The sequence below is a fragment of the Pagrus major genome, chromosome 12 (assembly GCF_040436345.1).
Source record: "Pagrus major chromosome 12, Pma_NU_1.0".
Classification (NCBI taxonomy): domain Eukaryota; kingdom Metazoa; phylum Chordata; class Actinopteri; order Spariformes; family Sparidae; genus Pagrus; species Pagrus major.
Window position 1 is genome coordinate 2,016,707 of NC_133226.1, and position 20,461 is coordinate 2,037,167.

A 20,461-nucleotide genomic window follows, 5' to 3' on the forward strand; every position below is an offset into this window, starting at 1 on the left:
GGTTGCACTAGTAGTGGTCAGAAACGCCACAGGATACCTTTTGGCGTACAGTGGTTAATAAACTATTGTGAATGGGATAATAATCATTTTTGAAATGGGTGTGTTTTATTTAAAGCCAGCATTACAAAAGTCTCCCTAATATAATCACTGATTCAGATTTTCGTTTTGCCTTGCAAAAAGCCATGGTATTCTCTGCAACCATGAATATGTTCTTTCATAGTAAATGCAAATTAAAAGTCAAGTATAGTGTAACTTAATAGTTTCAACTGCTTTCTTCTCTCCCTCTCCCAGATGTTCACCTGGAGCTGGAGAGTCGTCTGGCCAAATTCATGAAAGCAGAAGAGGCTATCATCTATTCTTATGGCTTTGCAACCATTGCTAGTGCAATCCCTGCTTACTCAAAAAGAGGGGACATCATCTTTGTGTAAGTACTGTTTACGGTTTCTAAAACAGAACAGGATGCAGTGATCAGAAAAAAACACCCAATACAATAAATGTCAATCAGGCTCAGTTTTGTGTTTTTAGTTTATTGTTGTGTTCTTGGTTGGGTGGTAAGGGATGAAGCAGCCTGCTTCTCCATCCAGAAGGGTCTTCAAGCATCCCGCAGCTTCATCAAATACTTCAAACACAATGACATGGACGATCTGGAGAGGCTGCTCAAGGAGCAGGAGCTGGAGGACCAGAAGGTTCGTACAAGGTTGCTTAATTTAAGAAAATAATTATTGGGGGTGGGTGTCACAATGGGTCCTGTGCTTTAATGCTTGTTGATGTTGAGTGTTTGAACTGCAAATTATATTTTTTATAACCCTGTTTTCACTCTGTCCTTGGAATGAATGCTGTATTTGTTGTTGTATTTCTTGTCAAAGTCTCATATACTTGCATAATTTGTTTCTTTTGCAGAATCCTCGTAAAGCTCGAGTGATCCGGAAGTTCATTGTAGTGGAGGGGATGTACATCAACACTGCAGACATCTGTCCTCTCCCTGAATTGGTAAATAGAAAACCAGTGTGCCTCAAAGGCAGCTAATTTTTCTCCATAATAAATCTAAACTCCTTGATTCATAAAATGGCCAGGCTTATTGCTGTCAAGGAGCGTGTGATTTACTGATCATCAACAGGTAGCTAACATATGTGCTGCATCCTGAAATAATAAATCTGTCAAATTAACTGAAATCAGACAGACAGACTGCAGTTACCTGTATAAAAGACACCTTTCTACAGAATTAATCAATCAGACACCAACCTCTCCATCATGGGCAAGACCAAAGAGCTGTCTAAGGACATCAGGGACAAGATTGTAGACCTGCACAAGGCTGGAATGGGTTACAAGACCATTGGCAAGAAGCTGGGTGAGAAGGAAACAATTGTTGGTGCGATTATTCGAAAATGGAAGAAACACAAAATGACCGTCAATCTCCCTCGGTCTGGGGCTCCATGCAAGATCTCACCTCGTGGGGTATCAATGATCATGAGAAAGGTGAGGGATCAGCCCAGAACTACACGGGAGGGGCTTGTTAATGATCTCAAGGCAGCTGGGACCACAGTCACCAAGAAAACCATTGGTAATACACTATGCCGTAATGGATTAAAATCCTGAAGTGCCCGTAAGGTCCCCGTGCTCAAGAAGGCACATGTACAGGCCCGTCTGAAGTTTGCCAATGAACACCTGAATGATTCAGAGAATGGTTGAGAGAAGGTGATGTGGTCAGATGAGACCAAAATCGAGCTCTTTGGTATCAATTCGTCTCGCCGTGTTTGGAGGAAGAGGAATTCTGACTATGACCCCAAGAACGCCATCCCCACCGTCAAGCATGGAGGTGGAAGCATTATGCTTTGGGGGTGTTTCTCTGCTAAGGGGACAGGTCAACTTCACTGCATCGAGGGAAAGATGGATGGGGCCTTGTACCGTGAAATCCTGGGTGACAACCTCCTTCTCTCAGCCAGGACACTTAAAATGGGTTGTGGATGGGTCTTCCAGCACGACAATGACCCAAAACATACAGCCAAGGTAAGAAAGGAGTGGCTCAAAAAGAAGCACATTAAGGTCATGGAGTGGCCTAGCTAGTCTCCGGACCTTAATCCTATAGAAAATCTGTGGAGGGAGCTGAAGCTTCAAGTTGCCAAGCGAAAGCCTCGGAACCTTTAGGGTTTGGAGAGGATCTGCAAAGAGGAGTGGTCCAAATTCCTCCTGAGATGTGTGCAAACCTGGTAATCAACTACAAGAAATGTCTGACCTCTGTACTTGCCAACAAGGGTTTCTCCATCAAGTACTAACTAATGTTTTGATAGGGGATCAAATACTTATTTCACTCAGTGAATTGCAAAAAAAATTATATCTTTTATTTAATGTGATTTTCTGGATTTTCTTTTTGATATTCTGTCTCTCACTGTTAAAATAAACCTACCATTAAATAATAGACTGTTTATTTCTTTGTCAGTGGGCGAACTTACAAAATCAGTGAGGGATCAAATAATTATCTCCTCCACTGTAAAATAGATGCATAAAATCAACAGATCAAGTCCAATAAGTAAGTCCATGTAGACGAAGCCATGGCTGTATTAAGCAATTAGTATCATAATCCAACAATAAAAAACAGCAGGAAAAATATATATATAAAACACAAAACGTCAAAAAGGGACAGGACACACCCCCATGAAAAACACTGCAGGTCGCCACAGAGCAGTGCCTCAGAACCTGATTGGACTCAATGTAGTTGTGTGAAGTAGGTCTATAAAGCAAATATTAGAAACACCAATGGCCAACACTATAATATGTATACACTGAAGAATTTATACAAGTCAGCTGTTCTGTATGTTGTAAAAAGTACAAAGCCAAGATGGCAGATCTTGTGGTTGAAGGTGGTAGACATGGGCACGTCATTGGGTACGTCATGCCAAGGGCTGCTCAGTGGAGGTGACCACAAGACTTGAACAAGACAGGTGGACAATGTCTGTCAACTTAACACATGCCTTCAATCACAAATCTCAAACCTGCTGCAAAATTTGGTGTGTGTGCTACCACGCACTCACACGGCAGCAGAACTGATACAGTCAGTCTACAAAGTAGGAAAGCGCAAATCAGCTCATGATGAGCACAATCAAAAGTAAGCAGCAATCTGACATACTTTACAGTATTCAGCAGCAAACAAATAGGACTTAGCGGTTCTTTAAACTCATTAGGATTAGTTTTCAGGATAGAGGATTTCTATACATGCAATATCTAGTACCTGCCGAGACATTATGCCTCTTACTTGGAGTCACACTGGTGGCGACTAGCGTGCGTCTGTTTGCCTTACTATTCCAGTATGTTTCCTTGTCTTGGATGAATGGTGTTGGCTATTGTAGTGTCCTGTCATGGGGTTGACGGTGGCTGTCCTCACATAACTTAGTAGGGGGAAGAGCTGAGTGGTCTTGGGTGAAGAAAATGGGGCTCAGGGGTATAAGTTTCTTCCTGAAGAAAATTTTCATATCTGCTGGTAACTGGGAGCGACTGGGTTGCTCAGCACACTCCTCCAGATCCCAAAGTGTTCAGCAAACACCCGACAGTCTCTTGCTCATCATATGAGGCTAAAGACTGTGGCCTGTCAAGTAAATTCCAAATGTTCAAGAGGGGGCGCTCGCTTAAGCAACTTCCGCACGGAAGAAAGCAGAGGCTTCCTTCAGCAACACGCTACAGTGGAAAAAAGTAGGGGGGAGTGATGCACCGCAGCGCTTACAATCTTTGTGATGTCATGGTCACTCTGCTGGAACTCAGGTTTGTTCAGGTGTGTCATTGTCAAATGGGAAACAAGAGTGTGAAGCTAGAAAGATCTCCAATCTAGGTGAGATTTACTGGACCGATGGAGTTTTAGATGCACTCTTTGTTTTTGGGCTCTGCTAGTGCGTAAAGGCCTCATTTAAGAACTTTTGCTTTTATGAGTAGGCCTCTGCATTGTTTGAACCATGTGGTGAGGTCCTTACCCATGTCATCAATCAGCCCCCCTATGTCAACTCAACAGAGGTCTAACAGCCCCTGTAAAATAAGTGTTCAAGACAAAAGATGCACAGCACATACTGCACACCAGAGTGTCGATGCCTAACTGCTGCTGCATTAATCAGACACACAGAAAATGTATCTAACGTGGCATGATTCCATAGATTTTATATTTCTAGATGTTGCTGCTCTGTTGCCCATTGATTGTGTTTGTGTAACCTCCAGGTGAATCTGAAGTACAAGTACAAGGTGCGGATCTTTCTGGAGGAGAGCATGTCTTTTGGTGTATTGGGAGAACATGGCAGAGGAGTCACAGAACACTATGGAGTCAATGTGAGTACACTCAACTTTAATGAAGCTCATATTGGCACAGTAAAAGGTTAAGTAGCTGATTTTTAAATGTTCTGAGTAACACTTTTTTTGCTATGAAAATGAAATAAAGTAAATTGGATTCATTTTTATAAAAAAAGAAAATCTTCCCAAACAAATCAATAAAGTCAAAAGTGACTGCTCATGTGACACCTCCAATTGGTATGAATGCTGAAAGCATTCAGCATCAAGGACAGTCTGTTACAGGAGTTTCTGTCCTGACATTTTTAGTGGCAAAAATATTCAAGGTAGGAAATACATTATAGCAAAAGTTACACTGCACAACAGCAGCTTTGAATAAACTACGTTACGACTGTCACACTGTCTGTTATTTTATATTCCAAATCCCGTGCCAGGCTACTTGAGAGGTTCATGGCGAAAAGTTGGTCTCTTCTGGGTAGGGGTGGGCGATATGGGCAAAAAATAATATCTCAATATTTTTTGGGATTTTGGCGATAACGATAACCAGTCGATATCCTTTAAAATGTGATTGCTAAACTGTTGCAAGGAGGATGCTAGCGAGAGGTCATGTGATCACGTAGGCCCACTAGTCGTGTGACTGAGGCCCCATCCACACGGACGAAAACAATCTTTTTTTCCTCCGTCTTTCTCTGCATCGTTTCAAGAATATTTGCGTCCAGACCGATCCACTGAAAACGACTGAAAACGCTGTAGTTCATATTCCAGGCCTATAGGTGGCGCTTGAAGTTCACCAAAAGCGGAGAAGAAGAGCCTGCGCAAAAAGCTTGCGTGCTGTAAACAAACAGACAGTAGACGGAGAAACCGAACACAACAAGAAGAAGACGAAAATGGCTAGTGCAAGGAAACCAGAATCGTTCGTGTGGACCGATAATGAGGTCGAACTGCTGCTGCGACTCACACTCGACTACAAGGCGAGTAAGTTGCAAGAAACACAAACACAAGCATGTAGTCCGCCGTTGTTGTTGTTGTTGTTGTTGTTATTATGAGACGTCGCGGGGTTCAGAGGTCGAAGGCAAGAGGTCGAGGGATGGGGTGAATCCTGCCATGCTGTAGAGAGCGTTGCTGCACTGTGTATTAAGTGGATGTGAGGAGTTTCTGCGTGTGTTTCAATATTTTTGGCGAAGTAATTTAAATACTCGATAATTGAAATTTGCACATCGTCAAAACAACAATGACGATATTATCGCAAACGATATATATCGCCCACCCCTACTTCTGGGTCATTATGCTGCGCATGATTTAACAGTGACAAGATTTCCTAATTCCTTCTGCTCTCTGCTGTGTCTTCTTATCAGAATCTTTGCAGACGAGAGATGAGGGAGAGATAGTGAGTTGTGTGTCCAGTAGGGATGTAATGATTTACCTAATTTCGTGATATCATAATAAAAAAATAACTCTGACATCATCTGCCACCATATCACCTGGTTATTGTGAAGATTGAGAGTTTTCATTGAAGGGCTTGGCCATGGCGGTGCAGCGAAAGTCAACAGAAAGTGCTGTAACTCCACTGCACATGGTCCAATCTGCACCCAAACTTCACATAACAGACCCACCCTGACGACATTTACATGCCAGTATTCAGTCACAGTCATAGCACCACCCAGTGACAACAGGAAATTACATGTTTCTATACTTGTAAATGTGTGTGTATGCATATATACACTGCTCAAAAAAATTAAGGGAACACTTTAATCACACATCAGATCTTAATGAACAAAATATTCAAGTTGAAAATCTCTACTCATGTACATTGATGTAACAACGGTCAATGGAAACCGAGGGCCAGGTTAAAAAATCACACAAAAAATCAAAGTAAAAAACAGACTGATCCAACTTCCGTGAATTTCATCACGGAAACTCATAATGTGACTCAGTAGTGTGCATGGCCCCTGCTTGCCTGTATGCACTCCCGACAATGTCTACGCATGCTCCTGATGGCAGATAGTGTCCTGGGGGATCTTCTCCTAGACCTGTATCAGGGCATCAGTGTGCTCCTGGACCGTCTGTGGCAGTACTTAAAGGAATAGTTCACTCTAAAATAAAATTCAGTCATTATCGACTCACCCACATACTGATGATAAGTCCGGTGTAGTTTCTTATTCCTCAAAGTGCAGCTGGAGACCCGCAGGGGTACCCTCCGCCAGGAATAATCCATATAACGGGCGTCAATTGTGCCCGAGAGGAAAAGGTCCATAAAACTACACAAAAACTTTGTAATATTCCTCCATACTGCTCGTCCGCTGCAATCCAAGTGTCCTGAAGTGGCGACATCCAGAGTTTACTCAAAACGACGTCATTTAGTACATTTTTACAGCCTAAACAGTCACTATGCTATATTTGCCTGGAGGCACGCTCCACGTTCACGTGAGTCTCCCTCACAGCTGATTGCACTACGGAAGCCGTGCCGGACAAGATGAACGAGACTCGCGATAGGTATTTACATCCTGCTTTGAGCGACCGCGCGACACACAAACACAAGAGGGATCTGCCTACACTAGTGATTTGAAACTTTGAAACTCACTGCAATAACGTCCACCACTGCATTTCCAGACTCGTTCACGCCTGTCACATGTGCTCAGTGTGAAAAAAATAAAAAATAAAAATAAATTTGAAAAATATATAATAATATAAATAATAATAATATATAAAAATAAATAAATATATATATGTATATGTATATATATGTATATGTATATATGTATATAAATAGATATATATATATAAATATATAAATATATATATATGCTACTGTATTCCAGGCATTGCGGGGGGACCATGGTGGTGAAGAGAGCTGAGCCTGAAGGCGAGGTTCTTGATTTACCAGTCTAGCTACGTTCCAACCCTCACCTATGGTTATGAGCTAGGGGTAGTGGCTGAAAGAATGACATTGCAGATATAAGTAGCGGAAATTAGCTTCCTATGTAGGGTGGGCATCGATGCCTCCTGGGCACCTTCCTTCGGGCACAACCAACTGGGAGGAGAACCCGGGGTAGACCCAGAACGCACTGGACAGATTATGTATCTCACCTGGCCTGGGAATGCCTTGGAATCCCCCAGGAGGAGCTGGAAAGCATTGCTGGGGAGAAGGATGTCTGGAATACGTTACTAAAGCTGCTGCCACTGCAACCCGACCACATATAAGCAGGCAACAATCAGAATCAGAATCAGAAACAGATTTATTGCCAAGAAGGATTTTACACCAACGAGGAATTTGTCTAGGTGAATAAGGTGCATACATTGAAAACAATAAACAATGAACAAACAGTGACTATAATATATACAATATAAACAAACAAACAGAGACAAAAACAAAGACAATGAATGGTTGCATGGATGGGATGGATTTTGGCACCTCCATGGGTTGTTCCAGCAGGCGAGAGTGAAGACAAAACCACTTTTTAATCACAAAAAAAACAAGCTGTGTGCTCTTCGACTCCTGTCTCCTGTGGCGCTCGCCAGCTCCAACAACTGTCTGCCGTTTAACGCTCTTTAATAGAGTCACACATTACTCCAAAACACCACCGTCTGTCACCCCACGTGATCAGTGACTTGAATTGGCGGTGATGAGGCAGAGCAGACAGCTCCCAACAAGCTGTCACTAAAAGCGTCCATGCCCCTGATTATGCATAACTTTAAGCCTTAATATAATTCAAACAAGGGAGCTATATAAAAATTCACCGCCTGTACAGTTATGATGAAGGGAGAAATTAAGCTTTGAAGGGTCTAAGGGGGCAGTGCATGGGACTCTAAAATGCTTTTAATCTGCATAAATTGCATCCAAAGTGAGAATTCACCATCAGAAGACTCATACATTAAGCTTAGTTCCCTGTTAATTGAAAAAGCACCCTCATCACAGATACAGAATTTGTTAAATAAAGAATGCAAGACTCCAATCAGCAAAAGTGATGTCAAGAGAAGGCTGTCTTGTATGGTCTAAGAGGACAAGTAGCACTTTCTAAAGCACTTCTCACCCGCTTCCACTTTGTGTAACACAATACGAGTCAGCATAGCTTAGCCCAAATTTGTGGAGTCCATGTCAGCTTAAATGCATGCTGTCATTAAAGCAAAAGGGGTACTTGCCAAATACTAAAATATTCTGAAATTCATGTACATTTTTTCAAAGATTCGATGTTTCACTCAAATTGTTCAGCTTTTATTATATTTTTAATGGAAAAAAAGGTATTACATTGGAAACAATGCAAAACAGAAGTATTTTGAAGCATACATATGCAGACACACGCACTAGGAGATGCAGCAGAGGCCAACAGCTTCCAGCTCTCACATGCATTTTCTTCAGAAAATGTGAAAAAAATCTAACTTGTTGTCTAGGGAGATATATTTCATTGAAAGTACTTTTCCCATAAACAAAATTAAGCATTGGGATCCACTTAACATTTATCATTGATCTATTTTCAAATCTGCAAATAATTTCCACATATTTTGTGTCCATTGTGTATGTGTTTACCATGTATAATATTAGCATGGTACCATTTCTTCACCTTCCAGATAGATGACATTGACCTGATCAGTGCTAACATGGAGAATGCTGTGGCCTCTGTTGGAGGTTTCTGCTGTGGACGGTCCTTTGTCATCGACCATCAGGTAAATACAATTATGTATGTATGTACTTTATTGATACATGTTCAATAAATAACTGTAAAGGTGTCTGCTCATTATGGTTGAGCAAAGGTATGATTAGATTACTAATCAAGCTAATGCACTATATCACTGCTACACATAAAGCTTTGACATTAGTCTGAGAGATTCTATCTTAAAATGCTCATATTACCAAAAAAGTCACCAGGCATTTATACTTGTCGAAGTAGGACAAGTACAAGTGTAACCAATAAAATTAGTAATGGCCCATTTAGATGAGATTGCAAGCCATGCAAACTGCTTTTGACAAGTAAAGACAATATGTCCTCTGTTAGTAAGTTTTTTGCAGTTTTGAATGTTTAAGACGGTCTTAATCTTTTGGTAGGTTTTTTGTTATTTGTGGCCAATTCTGTTGCACATTATTGAAAAACAATCTTCACAGAAAAAAATTTAATATCTGGGGTGTCCAGGTAGCTCAGTTGCTAGAGCCTGCATCCCATTTACAGAGTCCTTCTCCTCGCTGCAGTGGCCCAGGGTTGAGTCGAGCCTGTGGCCCTTTGCTACGTGTCATTCCCGTCTCATCCCGTTTCCTGTCATTGTGCCAGTCTATCAATAATCAAAATCAGAATCAGAAATACTTTATTATTCCCTAGGGGAAATTGTTTGTGTTACAGCTGCTCCCATTTAAAGTTCAGAATATGCAGAAATAATAATAATAGTAATAATAATAATAATGATAATGATAATAGTAATAATAATATCAATATCAACAAAACCAAAGCAAAAACACAAGAAATGTACATATACAGATCAATAATGCCACACTCAGAGCGAGGAATTAAACAGTTATGTGGGCGTAAGCACACGCACACACACACACATATTACATACATTGAGATTTATTTAACTTTTCATCCCCATTCAGAGAGTTGTACTCATTGTTACCGTAACATCTCTACATACTCCATCAGCTGCTTCCTGACACAAATTCAAGCTGCAGGTCTGCACACACTATATAGTGTATTTTGAATCCTTCAGTCTCACCCCACTACTATGACTGTACATACTTCAGATACAGTATTTTAAAGCCACCAGTTCAGTTTAGCTTTAGATTTTCTGCAAACCTTAATATATTCCACATTATTCATACATTATTGGCCTTATAACAATTTTTAGAGCCAGCATTACGCATTTTGCATCAGCTTTTTAACAACCCTTAAAATATTCTACATTTTTCATATATTTTTGGCATTATTCAAAGTTTTTACAGCCAGCAAAGTGCATTTAGCGTCACCCTTTCATAAAACCTTAAAATAAGCCACTTTTTTTTTTTTTATTCTTGGCAATATTCAAAGTTTTATGGCCAGCAATGCACATTTGATGTCCGCTTTTCAACTACCAGCATTCACAACCGCAAGTACTTCAAGACTTGCCTTCTGTAGTTCTTCTGATTTTTTTTGTTACTATTATTCCGTCTTCTGTCAACTTTCCACTCCTTCATACTTTGTGCTACAGAAACCATTCAAATGTCAAAATGTGTAGTACATAAAGTACATTTATGCTATGGCTTTTCACCTTTCTACATTTTATATTAAATATTGTATTAACATATTAAGCTTATTTAACAAAAAAGGCAAAAGCTTCAAATCCTCTTCAGATCCAACCCACTTTGAAGTACTACTGCATCAACAAAGTTCAAGCTACAGATGTTGTTTAAACTTTAAACTGGATACAAAAATTCAAACTATTAAACATGTATTCAACTTTTTAAAATCTTTTATGGTTTTTGAAATATTACAGTTTTAGTTTTATGCTTTTTTAGCTCCTTTTCAGTTTTTTTGATATATTGTATTTTATATTCACAGCTAATTCTCCTGTCACTCATAATGTAACTACTGTTTCTATCAAATTAACTGAGCTCAGTGACAAAGCTAGTGCTATTTATGCTTTGTTGGCAGTCCTCCTGAACAGTCCTATAGCCTTTACTAAGACTACTACAGCCTTTACTACTACTACTACTACTACTACTACCAATACTACTAATACTACTAGGCTACTACAACTATTACTACTACTAGTGTTAATATTACTACTACTAAATCTACAACTACTACAGCCTTAACAACTACAACTGTTGCCTCTACTAACACTCATATTACTACTACTGGTATTACTGCTACTACTACTACTGCTACTAATATTACTACTACTACTACTACTGCTACCACTACTACAGCCTACACAACATCAACAGTTGCCACTACTAATACTACTTCTATTACTACTACTGCAACTACTGTTGATACTACTACTACTACTACCTCTACTACAGCCTATACAATTACAACATTTACCTCTTCTCTTTATCTTCCTCCTCTTCCTCTCTTCCACTCTCTTCAAATGTCAAAACATTCAGCTCCTTTGTGATATTTCTGTTACTTTTACACATTTTTCTTCATTTTATGCTTTTAAAAATTGTAGTCTCTTTTCAACTTGTTCGTCAGTCCTTCATTACAAAAAATAAAAATAGTTCAGGAGTCTCAAATCTCGAGTTCGAGTTGAGTCTCAAGTCTTTTGAGGGCAAGTCTCAAGTCACTGAGTGTGTGACTTAAGTGCAACTCGAGTCCAAGTCGCAAACTGGAGTGTTTTTTTTTATACTTTATTTTTAAGTGCAAAGTTTCACTGTTTTACAAAAGCATAATGAACATACAATCCAGACAAACCAGAACATTCAGGTCACCGAGGGGGATGTCTCAGGAAAATAAATAATTAAATACACGCTCAACAATACTGTATCATGTAGTGTAGGGCCACGGAAGTCCGTAGATGAGAAGTTAGAAGGGGAAAAGGAGGCAGTGGAAAGCCAGTTCAGTCTGAACAGCCAAGGGGGCATGACTCCAAGACAGATCCATCAGAACATCAATCACAGCTCAGAGGACAAACAAGACCAAATGGAAAGTGAAAAAAAAACAAAAAACAAACTGTTCTACACTGTTTGCTCATTTACATACAAAATCCATTATGACCAATACTTCTCAGCTTTATCACGGTTTAGTCTTAAAGAAAAAGTCATCATCTCCATTTTGTGTATATTTTTAACAGTGGCTGACCACTCTCCCACCATCGGTGGCTGCCTGTTGAGCCATTTCCTTGTTATTGATTTCTTGCCAGCTATTAGTAGTATCTTAAGCAGGTATTTATCCTGGGAATTAAGATCGGCTGGCAAGTTGCACACAGTTTGTAAATTGAACTCTATTTCAAATCCGAGGATTGTGTTTATTTCTTTAAGTACACCTACCCAAAAGGGTTGAATTACTGGACAGCACCAAAAGATGTGACAGTGGTCAGCCATCACATTACTACAATGTCTCCAGCAATGCCCGGATTCTGCTCTACCATTCTGTAAATATTTTCTTCTCGGTGTAATAAAGTACCTAATAACATTTTTCCATGCAAATTCCCTTCATTGCCCTGAACAGGTGGTGGAGGTGTTTATTTTGCATATGTTTATTCACTCATCCTCTGTCAGGATTATATTCGCTTCTTTCTCCCAGGTACTTTTGACATATGATGTTGACATTTTTTTGTGTAGTTGCAGGCACAAGTATATTCTGGAGACCACTTTCTTATGGATTTGACATTTGTAATTGTGAAATTACACAATATGAAGTAATGCCTCTTCGAGTCAGTTCTTTAAATCTCAAGTCCAACTGTGCTGGTTTGAAGTCTCTATCGTGTTCGACCCACCTTATTAGCCGAGCTTTCCTTTCTAAACGTGTCTTGCTCACCACTTTGTACCATATATTAAGGGGAGTTTTTGTGAAGTTGCATAATTTGCTTGAGTATATAGTCTTGAGAGCTTTGTCACCCAGCAGAGATTGAAGTGGGATATCTAGTTGGTCAAACTCTAGTTCTTTCCATTTTGCTTCATAATCCTCCTTGCACCAATAGACTATATACTGCAGCTGTGCTGCTTTGTAATAGTCCTCCAAACATGGGAGTGACATCCCTCCTTTCTCTTTTGTTAAGTGTAGTGTTTTGTAACGAATCCTTGGCTTCTTGTTCTGCCAAATGAATCTAGAAATGATCCGATTCCATTCGTTGAATTGTTTAATGGGTATTTCTATAGGAAGGGATTGAAAAAGGAATAACAGTTGTGGTAGAATAACCATTTTTATGGTTTCAATTCGGTTGTAAAAATCAAAACTGGAGTGTTTTTAAAAGAAATATAGTGATGATACGACAGACGGCAGCGTATCATTCGCTCTGCTAGGAAGGTGATCGGCTGCAATCTGACACCCCTCCAGGACCCCTCTCCAGGACCCCCTCTCAGGGTCCTTGAGGCGTGCCTCATTGAGGCGTGAGGCGTGAGGCTTGAGGCGTGCCTCAAGGACCCTGAGACGTGCAGGTAAGATAGCTGCCAACCCCTCCAGTCCAAAACACAAACTTTTTGAGACTCTCCCCTCTGGCAGGAGGCTGCGGTCTCAAAACCTCTCGCCATAAGAACAGTTCTTCCCATCACCTACTTTAAAATCGGTCGCACTCCATGTATATTACTTTTTTATAGTTTTATTATGTCTTTTAAGTACTTTTAGTATTGTTTGTTGTTTTGTACTTGGCAATAAAAGCAATACTGATTCTGATTATAAACATGATTCATTCAATGTTCAAAAATATGAAAAATCTATTGCTACATTTTAAGAGATTTATAGATTTACCAATTTCACTTGATGTTATTAATAAGGAAGGTAAACTTTGTTATTTGCTTGGAGATTTTAACATAAATCTTATCAATACTGAGAACCATTCTTCTACTGTTAATTTTCTAAATGTGTTATATTCATCCTATTTTCTTCCTCTTATTGACAAGCCAACCAGAATGACCTGTAAAACAGCCACTCTTATTGATAACATTATAACTAACACATTTGATTGTCCAGTAAACTCAGGAATATTATATTCTGACATTTCTGACCACTTTCCTGTATTTCATATCACTACAAGTAATACTTTCAAACATAAGGGCCCAAATGTCAGAACAGGTTTCCGCAAATTTAATGAAGATAACATCAAACGCTTTAGAGAAATGCTTGAAAAAGTAAATTGGGATGATGTTTATGATCAGCAGGATGCCAACAAAGCCTATCAATCTTTCATTCATCTGTTCAAGACCTAATTAATGAGTGTTTTCCACTTGTGAGCCTCAAAATCAATAAAAGACATGGTTTTAATAAACCCTGGTTCACTACTGGATTCTTAAAATCCTCAAGGAAGAAAAACAGATTATATAAAAGGTTTATTTCAAATCCAACTCCACATAACTCTAATACATATAAAAAATATAGAAACAAGTTCACTTATTTACTTCGTATGGCAAAGAAGAAATATTATTCTGATAAATTCAAAGAATCTACTAACAACATAAAAAATACATGGAATATTATTAGTGAACTATTAAACAAGAAAAAGGCACATCCAAAATTTCCATCCCAATTTACTGATGGCAAGTCCACATTCTCCAATCTCTCTGACATAGCAAATGAATTTAATAATTCCTTTGTAAATGTTGGTAGCACCTTTGCCAAGAAAATCTCTCCATCTAATAACTGCCCTACAGATAATATTACTGGTGTCTTCCCTGCCCTCCAAAACTTCGAAACACCCACAGTTAATGAAGTGATCGACATCATTGTAAATCTTAATAATTCAGCAGCGGGTCACGACGAAATCAAGGCTAAGCTCCTAAAGGAAGTAGTTCCCTTCATTAGCAAACCTTTAACACATGTCTTTGCTGTGTCACTAAAGACTGGGGTAGTCCCTAGTGATCTTAAAGTGGCAAAGGTCTTACCTCTTTTTAAAGAAGGCGAACCCAGTGTCTTTAACAATTATAGACCAATTTCTATCTTACCGTGCTTTTCCAAGGTCCTCGAAAAGTTAGTTTACACAAGAGTTATTTCACACCTCAATGATAATGACATATTGTACAAACACCAATATGGTTTTCGCAAAAAGCACTCAACATATATGGCTCTTTTGCAACTTATTGATAAAATTTCTACTGCTCTGGACAAAAATATGTTTGCTATTGGTATTTTTTTGGATCTCTCAAAAGCGTTTGACACAGTTGACCATGATATTCTCCTGTCAAAACTCCACCGATATGGTCTTCAAGATGTTGTGATCAAATGGTTTAGTGATTACTTTTGTAACAGAGAACAATATGTTTGTATTAATGGTCATGAATCTAAGAAAGCAAAACTATACTATGGTGTGCCTCAAGGGTCAATTCTTGGGCCCCTTCTGTTTCTAATTTTTATTAATGATTTTGCTGTAATGTCTGAGTCTTCTTTGCCCATTTTATTTGCGGATGATACTAACTTTGCCATGTCTCACTCTGACTTTGGATGTCTAATCAGAAATGCCAATACCATGCTGGAATACGCCTCAAGATGGTTTCAGATGAACAAGCTTTCCTTGAATGTAAACAAATCAAATTATATACTTTTTAGAAACAAAAATAAAACTTTTCCTAAGCAGGACTCAAAGCTGCAAATTAATAACATTGAAATCAAACAAGTCTTGTGTGCAAAATTTCTTGGTATATTAGTAGATGAAAGATTGTCCTGGGGAAACCATATTGAGTGTGTATGCAAAAAAATTATGAAGTCCTATGGCATTATCAGAAGAGTCTCTTCCTTAGTTAATCAGTCCTGTCTTATGACATTATATCACAGTTTAATTTATCCATATTTGACATACTGTAACATTGTTTGGGGTGCTTCATATTCCTCCTACCTTAATCAGTTATTCTCAATTCAGAAAAGATTCTTGAGAATGATTTCAAATTCTACTAATCAAGTGCCATCTGCACTATTATTTAGCAAATTTAAACTTTTATCAATTTTTTCTATTAATATGTTTCAAACATGTCTGTTTATGTTTAAATTCATTCATTACAAACAAGACATTCCAGGCACTTTTCATAAGTTTTTTTTGTTATCATCAGATATTCACTCTTATTCAGTGAGAGGCCTGAAGAACTTTCATTTACCTCTTTGTCATACCTCCAGTCATAAATCTTGTATTAAATTCCATGGCCCCCAACTCTGGAACTCTTTAGATAGGTCTCTTAAGCTTATATCATCCTACAAAATGTTTAGGACTAGTCTGGTGAGGTATCTTCTATCCAGGCAAAACAATACTCATGTCTAGTATAACCGAAATGAATTTGTAATTTTATGGATATTTTTCTCTCTCTGTTTGTTTGTTTATTGTGTCTTTTCTTTGTCTTTTTCCCTTTTTTGCTCTTTTATCTTTTTTTTTTTCTTTTTTTTTTTCTATTGGTTAATTTGTATTAGTGATTTTATATTGAGGGGGAGGAATTCATATAAGCCCTTTGGGCTTCTTTTCCTCTCCTGCACAATTATTTGCCTTTGTATTATTAAATATAATTCTTGTTTTTTTTATCATTGTGCATATGAATAAATAAAAAAATAAAAATAAATGAAAATTAACAATTAACATAACAATAAACATGTCTCTCACAGGCATGCTAACTAAACAAAATTTTCAACAAAAATTTAAGAGCCTCCAAGAGGCGTTAACCATTAACCTTTTGAAAGGGGAATAATTAACTTGGTCGAACATGTATACCAAAAACAACTGCCTGAATGAGGCTACCTTCCAGTTGTAAATGTTTTACTAATGTTTCTTGTAACTGTGTGATTGTTTAAAATGTACAAAGAGCATTAATCAACTGCAGTCCGGCTGGTTGTGGCAGAGATGGGGACTCCAGTTTGCATCTTGGACTCTAGTTGCACTAGAGTCCACACTCAGTGACTTGAGACTTGACTTGAGACTCACCCTCAAAAGAATTGAGACTCAACTCGGACTTTCTCTATCTTTATCTTTTGGCGCATCAACATCAGGAAAATGTCTGACGAGCTGAACGTCATTCCCTCATGTGTAACCTTACACATCTGGTGCATGCTGCGTGCAGCCACAGTTGACTATAGCACTATGGCAGCAAGCACAACAACTGCTACTGCTCTCCCGTTTGTCATAAGCGAGGTGAGCCAGCATCTGTGTGAATGGATAAGCTGGAGGCGCTGAGCAGGGGCGTGTCGATCTGATGGGATTCACAGTCTGACGACTAAACAGTGTTTGTCTCCTTCCACTATTGTGTTGTTGTAATTACTGTCTTGAAGAAAATCACTGTGACGGTCACACCTCCCAACCGAGACTTCAGTGAACTTTCCCCCAGAAAACAGCATCCCTCCCCACAAGTGAGAAAGTCAGACGGCGTCTGCTGTTTAATGATGGCGATAATGTAATTATGTAATTTAGAACGAAAAACGTAACTTTGTCACTTTCCAGGATGCATGGTGGGTCAGGATCTCAATCACAACACATTTTAACTGTTGGTATAACATAGGTGGGAAGTGGTGGAAAAACCTCCTGCTGAGGTTGGGGAGGTGGAGATCCTGGGCTAGAGCTCATGAAGGGTGTCATGGGGGAAGGTGTCAGGTCCGCCCCATTGTCTTTCAAATTGACAGTAGAACTCATTCAGTTCGGTGGCCAGGTGCAGGTCATTTATGGAGTGGGGGGCTTTAGGTTTATAGTTTGTAATCTTCCTGAGCCCACTCCAGACAGTAGCAGCAGAGTCATTGGATGAGAAGTGATGTTGGAGTTTCTCAGTGTACTGTAGTTTAGCTTCTCTCACTGCCTTGCTAAACTTGTACTTTGACTCTTTAAAACTGTCCCTGTCTCAACTCCTAAATGCTTCCTCCTTCTTCAGCCTTGACTGTCTGAGTTTGGCTGTGAACCAGGGCTTGTCATTGTTATAACTCACACTGATGCATGAACCAGCAGTCCTCACAGAAGCTGATGAATGACGTCACAGCCTCTGTGTACTCATCCAGACTGTTTGTAGCAGACCTGAAAGCATCCCAGTCAGTACAGTCCAAGCATGCCTGAAGATCCTCCACAGCCTTGCTAGTCCACCTCTTAGATGTCCTCACAACACGTTTGCAGACCTTTAATTTCTGCCAATATGCAGGAATCAGATGGACCATGATGTGGTCAGAGTGGCCCAGTACAGCGCGGGGATGGCATGATAAACACTGCTGACTGGTGTAACAGTGACCAAAAACATTCCTCTTTCTGGTCGGACATTTAATAAACTGTTTGTATTTGGGAAGTTCGTGGTTGAGGTGTCCTTTGTTAAAGTCACCGAGGACAATAACTGAAGAGTCCCGGTATGTCCGCTCCACGCACAGTATCTTGTCATCGAGCACGCACTGCGTGTCCTGCACGTTGGCCTGCGGTCGAATGTATACACCGACCGGAATGAATGAAGCAAACTTACGGGGGGAGTAGAATGGTTTGCAGATGATTCCAGAACGGGAGAACAGTGCTGTAGGATCACTAACAGATGGTTGCCATGATGAATTGATATCCTGTAATGCTTATTCGGCATTCTTGTTAGAGGTGTCATGATTCTCCGAATCTCTTCAGATTTATGTATTTATTTATTTTATCTGACCTTTATTGTACCAGGAACCAGATTCAGAATCACCTTTACTAGGGAGTCCTGGCCACAACAACAGCATAAAAAGTTTCACAAAAAGGAACTCACAACAACTTAAAACAACATGAAAATATTCACATAAAATAAACAAGCGATTGACTTAAAACAATGAGCAAATTACATGGAGACAATGAATTTACAAGTGTTAGATAACAAGGCATGTGCAGTTCTCAAATAGCCCATAATCCTATTCTTATAATCTTCCATATTCATCAGGTAATCATGGTTAATGCATTTATGTAACTCACACCAGGATGAAGGTGCAAAAACTTAAAAAACACTTTGACCAAAAACAGTGTGTGTTTGAGGAATGGCACACATAATTTGAGACAAATCTCAATGCAGCATGATACACTGAATCCAACATTTTCAAAGAAGATAAATTTGCATCCATGTATAAAATGTTACCATATGTCCAAATGTCACTTGAATTTTTTTTTCCTTGTTCTAAAAGAAAAAAAAGCATTGAAAATCAGGTATCTGTAAATTGAGACTCTTTCAATCACCTTATCATTTAAAGTTAAAACCTGATAGGCACCATCGTCTGTATTGTTCGACCTTGAGCAGCACATAATTTTAGTTTTGTCAGCATTGAGTACAAGTCTCAATACACAGATATTCTTCTGAACAAGATTGAAGGCAGATTGAAAGTTATCTATTGCAATCGCTAACGAGGCAGAACTATGCTGTACATAATGGTGTCGTCTTCATAAAAATGAAATTTGATGTCGTTAACATCACAACATAAATTATTTATATGAATTGTAAATAAAATAGGACCCACTATGGACCCCAGGGGGAAATCATTTTGTAGATTCAAAAAGCTCTAAAATAGACCATCAACTTGGACACATTGTGTATTACCGCTCAACTAGTTTTCAAACCACAGAGCAGCTTTTGAAGACAACTCTATGCTAACCAGCCTCTGTAATAGAACACAATGGCCAACTAGGTCAAAAGCCTTTGATAGGTCTAAGAATAATGCACCACAGTATTCTTTAGAGCTGGTTGCATTTATGTTGTCATTTAAGACCTTCATAGTAGCAGTGACAGTACTGTGTTTTTTCTGAAACTAGACTGTAAATCATTTAAAATGCCATGTCTTGATAAAGATCCCTTTAATTGATTATGTAAAGGCCCTTCTAACACCCTAGCCAATACTGAAAGTTTAGATATGGGCCTATAATCATTGGGATTTGATAGATCTCCACCTTCCAATAAATGAGTGACATGTGCTGCCTTCCACACACCAGGTATAATCCCATTTTCTATAGTCAGTCTGTAAGAAAGGGGGGTCTAAACCATCAGGAGCAGCTGATTTCTGGGATGTTATCCTTTTAAGAGCATCATATACGTCATTTGTTTCTGTATGAGGAAGATCAAAATCAAAAGACATTTTTCCTTTGACAGAAAAAGCCTTGAATACATTTTTGTAAACAATAAAGCGGAAGGTATAAAATACATAGAGACTTTGTCTCTAATAATTTCATTTTCCAACTTTCATGAATGTGGAATCAAGCTAATTCTGGAGCCTGAAGACATTGATTTAAAGACCTTCCAAAATTTAGAAGGGTTATCTATCTAACATAAAAACCTGATTTAGCTTTACATATTAGGCAAATAGGTTTGTTTCTTAGATACCTAGAATGAATCCAGTAAGTTACTTTTAGATTTTCTTGCAGTTGCCCAAGCAAGATTTTGCTCATGAATGATATCTGAAAGCTTGTCTGAGAACCACCGATTATCATGTGGACAAAGCGCCAGGCGCGTCTCCTCCACTAGTCCGGTGTCCTGCTGTCAAGTGGGAATCACAGCAGGCCAAAGCTCCGCCACTTCCTCAGGCCGATCTGAGAGCCAAGAAATGCAGCTGATGTGCTAAAGTAAAGCGTCGGACACGTCTCCAGCACTAGTGGGTTAACAGCAGGCCAAAACCTCTGCAACTAGACTGATCTT

The 20,461-nt window shown here is 39.1% G+C and overlaps 1 protein-coding gene across 1 annotated transcript in view; it reads left to right on the top strand.

The window, feature by feature from the left end:
• Window positions 1-20,461, top strand: part of sptlc1 (serine palmitoyltransferase, long chain base subunit 1) — a 56,202-nt gene that overhangs the window by 16,706 nt on the left and 19,035 nt on the right. Inside the window, exons 6-10 of the mRNA XM_073477636.1 lie at window positions 292-424; window positions 557-686; window positions 901-990; window positions 4,198-4,305; window positions 8,830-8,925. Of these exons, the coding sequence (XP_073333737.1) occupies window positions 292-424; window positions 557-686; window positions 901-990; window positions 4,198-4,305; window positions 8,830-8,925 (557 nt within the window). The remainder of the gene's footprint in view (window positions 1-291; window positions 425-556; window positions 687-900; window positions 991-4,197; window positions 4,306-8,829; window positions 8,926-20,461) is intronic.